Here is a 9934-nt window from a genome sequence, read left to right on the forward strand (position 1 = left end):
CTTCTAGTAGCTCCTAGACATATGAGAAAAAAGATAGACAGAGATATCATAATTACTAAATTAAGTCTTTAAAACTTAATTTCAGGTGTGGCTGATTTAGAGCATCACAAGATGAATGATCACACTGCAGGGAACCAGGAGACAAGCTGTTGATGCGAAAACAGAGTAGACATAGAAACTAAAGTTCTGCAGCACATAGATCAGGGAACCAGGGGAGAAACTAACGATCTGAGTAGATAATAGAAACTAAACACATACAATGAATAGGTTGACACAAATAGCATTGTATATCTGAACTTTGATTGTTTGAGCAAAAAATGATTTGTTAAACATATTAATCTTTCTAAAATGGACTGGTCCATCATTCAGTTTGGGCAGAACCACTTATTATTCAAAGGAGAGCTCACTGAAAATTTTCTGACTGAATAGCAAACTGCAGACCATGATCAGCCTGCACGGATGTGCAGAATGATCTTGGTCTGCACTGGCTGCAAAGGCAAAATCACATGCCACCAGCAAGCTGAGGGTTAAATGATGTGCACTGTTAAACAGAATGGATTTCTCAAAGTTTTGGTTTGAAGCATCCAAACAGGAGAGTTGGAATTGAATAATATTATGATAACAGTTAAATTCGTGAAATATTTAGAATCTTACTTCTGAAACAGAATATGTTGTATGTACATTTTGTGTATCTATGGTATAATATGTAGACATACATCTTATCAGGAAATTCATGTCATAGTCACAAATTTAGATAAAAATGTTATGTAAAATGTCTTTTATAAATCTAGTAGACCTAAATGTGCTGTGAATGTCAATTTTTCCCCAATGTTGGTTCATATAGTGTCTGTAGAATGTCACCGTCATATCACTTAGGTAAAAATTAATGTTTTCACTTTTTAGCTTGACTATACGGAGTAAAGGTAGATATGTGGCACTCACCGAGTTTTTGCCGTCTGCGTTTAATTCGGTTAAGTTTTGAATGTAAGCTGGTGTCTCAGTACCCGCTAAAGGGAATGAATTGAAACCTCGCACACTTATTCACTGTGCTGATCCGGCAGGCTTTGCAGGGGTTTCATAACTTTATTTTGCACTCTTGTAAAGTTATGCCCTTTGTTTTGACTAAGCAATATTTTTAGTGTTATCTGTTATTTCATTAAGCATTATGAGAGATAAAAGTTCTGTGACTCAGAATTGTTGCCACATTCATATGTGTTTACCAGTATATATTTTCTTTCTTTGAACTTTTTTAATAACAAGGCTTTTCAATAGTCGACTGTTGCTGTCCTCCGATAGCACTTATTTATCAGAAAGTAAATTTCAGTTTCAATATAAAAACAAAACATTCCTGCCTGTTGCATAAAACCATAGCCTACCCTTTTTTATAAGGAACTTTTATTTGTTTTTTTTTTATATTATATTATTTCTGTTTGTCAAACAGCTGTATTTTTTATTTGGTCTCTGAACATATCAGTATCAACAGGGATTTTTTTCAAGGAATTTCACAAATATTTTCACATTGTTCTGTGATAAATAATGTTTATATTTATTAACTGTGTATTACATTGCATGTAGATATATTTACAAACGACTGTGATATTAGTGTGTTGATTATTTGTGTCATGCACATGTACATTTAAGTTATTTATTTTATTGTATTTTTATGACAGCTTTTCCATGGTATAAAATATGGTGGTCAGTAAGTTTAGATAATGCATCACCATTTAGATATTGCGTCATCTTTGGGTTCATATGAGAGATCTTAACCATTAGCCTGCTAAATTTCTAAAATGGACTGGTCCATCATTCAGTTTGGGCAGTACCATTTATTATTCAAAGGGGTGTTCACAGAAAATTTACTGACTGAATAGTGAACAGTGCAGACTGTCGCAAAGGCAAAACCAATTGCCATCATCAGGTTAAAGGTTAACTTCACTGACATTTTATGTTGGTTTTCATCATAATTATGACATGTTATGTAATAGTTATTTTTCTGTTTGTGACATACTGGGGTTGTGAAATACACCAGTTTAATGGGTATTTTTTAAGTGGCACAGTTTTTAATTTAGATATACATTGAGCACTTAAATATCAATATTGTGGTATGAAAAGGTATTCACTTCATTTATTTTTATTTAGAAGCATGTACTTTAGACATTTAAAAACAGCAGGAAAAAAGCTTTCGTGTACATGTACTTACTTGAGTGTATAAAGATTGTACTTAATATAGCGCATTGAAAAAACTTTCTTGTACTTACTTAAGTTGTGCTATCACATCTAAAATGCCAGTCTTTGATATACCATTGCTGCAGAAAAGTTGTAAAAGTTTTAGCTTTTAAATCATGTATACACAACTCTTATATTTCAATAGACTTTTGTCCCATGTAGTTCTTTATCCCAGCAGGTATAAAAGTTTTGATTTTATACCTCATACTTTTATTTCAATTTGAATGAGATGTGAAACCAAACTTTTAAGTCCTGTTTGGCTTCATATAACCTGTACAATGCTAATGCCCTATAAAACCCAAATCAAATGCCATAAATCAAATTAATAGGCTTACACATTGCTTGTAAATCTAAACAATCATCATTATATACCTTTCATGCTGAATGTGTACTTCATAAATCAGAAGACACAAAATGCTTCAACCCATAGGGTGCAATGTACAAACTGATTTAATTTATCATAGAGTAGATTATTACATACTTGTTCCTATTCCCCGTTAAGTTACACTGGTACCGGAAACGTCAATATTTTTCCATACACTGACGCCTGAATTTCATATCAGGTGCGTGACGTAATTCAGTGCCTGTTGTTGCACTATTTTTTTCTATTTAGTTCAGTCAATCCTATTCAGGCTATGGAACAATTTTATGATATTTACATTATGTCTGTACGTGTAAATGCGTATGTAATAAAAAGGTTATTATCTTTGCATCGGGAAATGCACTCGTCCTTCAGCGGAAGAATATTGCGCTCCTAAAGTCGCGTAATATTTCCGCTGAAGAACTCGTGCATATTTCCTGATACAAAGATAATAACCTATAATTATATTCATAGAATATATCCCCTACTTGTTATTTTGTAAAATATTTAAGTAAATATGTCCCTTGATATCTAAAAGGCAGACCATATTTTTATTATTACAAATATTTTACAAATTACCACAGAGAGAACAGCATCAGAGTATAATATTGAAATACAAAGTAGTTCATGACAATGAAACATGAGAAATGTGTACTTTAACAAATATATATGGAGCATCACATGATAACAGAATGTTGACAGAGTTGATTTGCATTTTAATATAGCATATCTGCAGTTCAATGTGCACTTTATTGGGATTGGCAATGCTAATATATCTTTTTAAAGGTGTAGATAATAGTCAGAAATATTATTTGAGAGCATATCATGTGACATAATAAATTTGTTCACATTAACTTAATTGAACCTTCGTCATATTCTCACACAAAATGTGTAAAACTTTGGTGTTATTCGTCAGAAATACAAGTATGAGGACAATTCAACAGGGTTCGCACAGGCTTGAAAAGTACTTGAAAATGAAGGGCAGTCTTGAAAAGTCCTTGAAAACAATTTGTCTTGAAAAGTGCTTGAAAATTGCCCAAAAACCTTAAAAAGTACTTGAATTTCTTATTTTCTCGTATGCTAGACAATTCAAATCTCCCTGAAAATCAAAAGTAAATCTTTTAGAATAAAATCGACAAGTTTCGAGCAATAGGCAGAGCTACGAAAACGCCGTAATAAAAAAGGTCGAATGTGTTCGGGACGAAAGCGAAGTTTGGGTACAAATGTTTCGTACTTTCTGTTAGTGTTGTCTCCCCTGACTAAAATGGCGTCAATTCGTCACGGCTAGAATTTACAAATCTGTGTAAGTATTATTTATAAATAAGTCCTTGAAAACTATAAGACTAGTGCTTGAAAAGTCCTTGAATTTGACTCGGCCTTGTCTGTATGAACCCTGATTCAATGAATTCTGTCATTAATGGTCTTCCATAGAAACTATTGTATATTACAGCACCGGGTTTCTCAACATACCTGTGAAATATCGATTTAATCCAGTTACAATTAACCAAATTATTCCTTGTTGAATGATACACACATACACACTGGCTATATTTCATACTTTGATGGAACATGAAGAAAAAGTAGAAATCAGGGCTATTAAGTTGAAGTGTGAGTTTCTTTGCGAGGATCTCCAAGAGAAATATTTTCTGAACTGTTTCTTTTACACAATATGATATAGTTCTGTAGTGACATTAAAAAAAATTTCAAAGAGGGTCAAAGTAGTCTTCGAGACAGCAACCCCGCAGGCATGCCTGTTGTTATAGCAACAAAGAAAAAAACTGCTGACATTAGGAGTATGGTAGAAGAAAATGCTTGATATACTGTATCCCAAAAAGCTCACTATACAGGAATTTCAGAAGGGGCGTAGCTTCCATCATATTCTGACAGACCATTTAAAATTAAAGAACATAAATATTTTGTTGACACCAACTTATGTTTATTATTTTGAGCCCCAGCGACTCATAATGTATAAGGGCTGAGTGAAAGTCAGGCAATGCAGAAAATTGCAAAATGGACAGAAAGTGCCAAGAAGGTTTTATATGCCATTTTCTGCAATTCTATTGGTCCATTGTACAAAATCCTTGAGAGGAGGGTAAAACAATCACAGGCAAATCCTAAAAAATTAATGTATATATAGCTTTCAAAAATTTGTATCAAAATAAACACCCCAAGTAATTGAAGGTTTTAAAGGCATACAGCTTCTTCATGATGGTGTATTTGCCCACAAAAGCCTAACTAAACTGTCTTTCTTAGAAGATGAAAAAGTTGTTCAGGTTGAGCCCCCACCTTATTCTCCTAACCTTAGTCCCTGTGACTTTTTCTGTTTCCCTTGTTAAGAGTTAGGTCCATGTTTCGGAGAAAAAAGTTTGAAGATCACCAAAGCATAGAAAGAAAGCATACTTTTACATGAAAATTAAACAGCATATAAAACATGTACATTATTCTACAAAACCAAGGTCAATTTACTCATATATATATTGAATTCCGTAAAGGGACTGCATGAAGGGGCCACACTTCTGTACAGTTCAGCGCCTTTAAAAAGCTGTTGCATGTCTTCGTTTTGATGCATTTACAACAGTGTACCAGTCTTTAATTTAACTAGGTAAAACATCGTTTTTGACAGTTGTTTACATTTATTTCTTTACAAATGGCATTCTTTTTTAAAGGGGGACAACTCCTTTAGAATATTTCAAGTATCCAATTCTATGGGACAGAACAGTAAAACATGTATGGGACAGATGAGTTGTTTGTCAAGATAATGTTGGTTTACTAATAATTTTTGTTGTTTTGTGATATACTGCTAAACCTTAAAGAAAATACTCTCAAGTAAACGCTTCTGGTTCAGCAATTTTTCACTCAGTGTTATTCCAAGGGGAGACTAATTTGCAGCAATTAGGTCATGGATTAACAAGACTGAAGGGATGACTGGAAATTTGTTTTTATCTGGTTGATAATTAAGGCATACCAAGACCATTGACAGAATTGATCGAATCACCCTTGTAGGACAGAAATTTGCCAATAATTAACATATCTGAGAAAATTAGTGTAGATACCTTTTCACTTTTTGTGAATACCTTATATTCCCTTTTAAATGCCCCAGGAGGCATTACATTTTACAAAAATATGGCCCTAAATGTAAGTTATGTTATACTGTTTTAAGTAAATATAAACTGTAAGTCCAACATATATACTAAAGTGAAGGTTAACAATAATAGCACTACCATAGTGCTGGTATTCACTTATGACCGAAATTAACATAAAGAAAATGGAAAATAAGAGAGGGTGCATTTATTACAGGGAAGATATTAATTGGGCATAATATGTATACAAATGTTATTCTACCTGCTCTTTAAGTATGTGTATTATAACAACTGACATAATGTGAGCACGAAAATCAGTTGAATCACTCTTTTTAAAATAATACTTCAAATCAGATGAATTGCTCAAACTGCTTTATTTCCGCATGCCAGATTTATTCTTTTTATGTACAGAATGAAGGCATTTTTGCCGGTAATGTTTTGGTTTTTGTTTTCTATGTTATTTTGTAAATCTGACTTATTTTAAATGTGATTTGCTCATAAACAATTGTATTGATAGCATTCCATCCTGAAATGCTTTACATTCTACTATGGATTTTTTACAGGTTTTATTATTTATTTCCACAATCATTTTTATGTGAAACATGTTCTTTGAAATGAAATCTCAAATTTTACTTCTGTAACAATCCATTTCCTCATTAAATCTCAAACATGCTTGCAAGTGCTACATAAGAATATAATCACTTTTTTCTGTCATTTCTTTGGTCATTTTGCACATTACATTCTGATGATAGTGCGTAGGCCAAAAACTGTTAGACAAATCATGAAGATATTGTTAAAGATATCCAGTGCCATTCTTTCACTAAAATATTTTATCTTTAGATATTTTCTTCATATGTGGAAAATCCTCATCAGATGTATCTAAATTTACTAAACACAGTTGACACTCAGTATCTCGAATTCCAAGGGACCGAGCATTTTACTTCGAGATAGTCGAAATTCAACTTAAAACTTACGTTTCTTGCACATGTTTTTGGGACATGACTTTAAAATATCTTTGAGATAGCCTGAAATCGGAGATAAGCGAGTTTGTGTTATCGAGTTTCAACTGTATATAATTGTAAATGCAGAGCTACATTTCATATTTAAATGTGTTGCAGTAACAGTTGATTGATAAATTTTTTTTTTAAAGTTTGTTAGTGGTAGTGCACATTTATACTGCATTTAGCTATACATTTATCAGGTGTGTTCTGTTTACCAAATGCATGATACTGTTGATACACACTCACTTGTTAATTTTGTGTTAACATAATTATAATATGTAGTAATTGTTTGTATTTTCAGATACGAAATTTGGTTCTAATATACCTTTAACAAGTTGTAATATTCAAGAGATTAACATTTGACTCACCTGAAAGAAAACAGTTTATGTGGGTCAGATTTTTAATCTGCTTCTCCATGATTTTCACACACGTCAAAAAGTGCACCAAAGTTCAGAAACCAAAATTACTTGCCTTACATATACATTTTATATTGAATGAACGATATTCCATACTGGAATTAAGAGTCCGTTGAAATCATCAATGAAAAATAAATTTTAAGGTATTGGACCTGTAATGGCAATTAGCATTTTCCGCTCGGTTACATATTCTCCATATGCAGTTTCAGAATTCCCAGGTTGTTACGAAAAAGCATATTTTCTGTTATGGCTGACAGATGCTGAAGTAAGATACGATGATACGCAAGTGCACAGAAATTGCCGATTGTCATTACGGGTCTACTACCTTAAGTAAATATGGGCATTTTTTGTACTGGTATATATTTAGTGTTCATGTTTCTGTTATATGATATAACTATATTTTCATTTTCAGAATTTGACAATGGTTTCTCATCATTTTAATATATTGACAATCTTTCTACTGGTTGGAAAATGTCTTAGATGTGTACAGTTCACTTTCCTAAAGAATGTACTTCTTTTCTACTTCATTAAGATATCTGTATAAGTAATGTACAAGGCTTCCACTCTGACAAACCTAACAAATTTCCAATTTTTCATGTCTGTACAACTTTCAAATAATCAGGGACCCTAAAATAGATACAGCTCAGTAACAAATATATCATTTCACGCATCGTATTTTGAAAATACATGATTTCTTTAACAGAGATGGAGGTTGAAATGAATTTTGTCTGGTGGGAGAATGTTGTCTTAAATTCCTTTTGATAGAATCTCTATTATGGCATAATTTTGAAGGTGGTTCATCAGACTTTGGTTGTATAATTGACTTGTTCAAAATGTTAACATCTGATCATTTACATCTATTTCTACAAACTTAATGTTTAATACATATTAGATTTTCGCTGTGGTAGACCTCTGATATGTTAGAATGTAAACACTTGAAAAAGATACACATTGATTCTGTTCATTAACTTAAAGTCTTCATGTTTTAGATTTTAGTTGATACTATATTTATTAGTTACATTTCAGGCAAAAAGTACATTTACATGCATGTTTTGTAGAATTGTTAGTAATTTAGGTAATAAAAGCTTTGTAATACATGCAGTGAATGTTTTTTCTGTGAAAAATCTTATTTCTTTCAACGTGTTCGCAGCACAGGTCTGCTTAAACTGTTAGCTAACCTGAAACCAGACAAAACAACAGGATTGGTTCATATTTGACCAGGTGTCCCCGAGGAACTCTGGGGTGGAATTGTTGGCATCCTGATAAATGTAGTAATTGTAGCTCACCTGAGCCCATCTGTTCTCCACAATTTCTGTACAGAGCACTTCATCTTCTAAATCACTATGCTAATTTCAACTGAACTTCACCAGAATATTCCTTGGATGTTCCCTTTTAACTCCACATACAGGCAGAATTCTTGTCACCATGGCAACCAAAAGAAAAAACTAAAATCTAGAAACACCTGGCCCGCTTCTGAAATATTTTCTCAGGATTGTTTCTTGAGAGACCCTCTATCAGATTTCTTCAAGTCGTTCTGTTCTGTTCTATATATGGAAAACTTTTTAAATCTCAGAATCTCCCTGGATGCTGTTACAGTCGATTGGCCCAAAGGTTTGGTCTGACCGTTGCTCAGAAAAGGAGACATCAGTTAACCCAGTTAATTATCAGCCTATCTTTAAATTATGCAAAACTCTAGGAACACAGTAGTTGTTTCCAATGTTTCCTCTCATATTACTTAATGGAACATTCTTTATGACCTTTAACATGGCTTTTGTGACAAAAGATCTAGTGAGACCCAAGTGATCACAGGCACGGGTCCAGTGTATATTTTTTTATTTAAAAATATCGATGACAAAAAATCCGGTTATAGTGTCATATGCAATGTATATGATATTTGTCATCGATTTTTTTTCCATTTAACTAACATATAAAAGGTTAATTGTGTGAAAAAGGGATTTTTTATATTAAACAAAAACATATACATTGGACCCGTGCCTGTGCAACTGATTGAATTAACAGTTTAACTAATCAAGAACATTTCCAGTCACAAACAAACTGATTGTAATTTTGCTTGACTTAAAGCTTTTTACAATGTAAATCAAGATAAACCTCTTTCGAAACTTCAAGATATAGAATTTGCCCACAAGGTCAGTCTAATGTTTTAAGGTGACCATTCCAATGATATACATGTAACATACACTGTGTGTATTTTTCACAAAGTCAAGGACCATTTCTCTGGCCTGGCTTGGTGAAATCCCAAATACAACACCAGTTGCACAGCTTTTTATGCTATTATAACAATCTTCTAATGTTTAAGGAATCTGGGTCAAATACATTTTGGGATACATGGGACACACATTTTTATGCCCTTAATGCACATTTTTGACTAATTCAAGGACCATAACTCGGGTTCTGCAGAGTGAAATAAAAAAACACTCACGGGTGCTGAATAATATTCCTAAACGGTATAAAAGTGTACCTGCAAGTACAATGTACATTTCTGATTTATACATTTTAATACGTTCTAGTACAATTTTATACCTGCAGGCGCATTGTAAATATAACATTGTCTCAACCGCGTTTAAGACATTTAGTGCATATTCTACGCCAAGTTATCAGTTCCGACATTATAAACGCCAGACGGCCAACAAATTAAAAACGAACCAGAAGCCGTTTTTTTGTATAATAAAAAATGAGAATCCCAGAAGACCGCGACAAAACAAAGCGAGACAAGAGTCGGAGAGGTAGATGAAGGAAGAAATTACCGTGAAGAAGATACGGAAATGCAATGGAGAAGAGGAACTGTCAAATTTATAGAAAGACAGCAGATGAGAGAGGCAGAGGAAGATA

General features: G+C 33.0%; 1 protein-coding gene across 7 annotated transcripts in view; it reads left to right on the forward strand.

Moving 5' to 3' along the window:
• The window catches only part of LOC123557343 (anoctamin-4-like), a 77290-nt gene extending 69109 nt beyond the window's left edge, over positions 1–8181 (forward strand). For 6 of the 7 annotated variants that reach the window (XM_045348759.2, XM_045348758.2, XM_045348760.2 and 3 more), the window contains one exon: positions 86–8181. In XM_045348759.2, coding sequence (XP_045204694.2) covers positions 86–153 — 68 coding nt within the window. In that variant the 3' untranslated portion in view covers positions 154–8181. The remainder of the gene's footprint in view (positions 1–85) is intronic. The other variant, XR_008371019.1, reaches the window with a different exon arrangement.
• Positions 8182–9934: the final 1753 nt, after the last annotated feature.

This window comes from Mercenaria mercenaria, chromosome 5 (assembly GCF_021730395.1).
Source record: "Mercenaria mercenaria strain notata chromosome 5, MADL_Memer_1, whole genome shotgun sequence".
Lineage (NCBI taxonomy): Eukaryota > Metazoa > Mollusca > Bivalvia > Venerida > Veneridae > Mercenaria > Mercenaria mercenaria.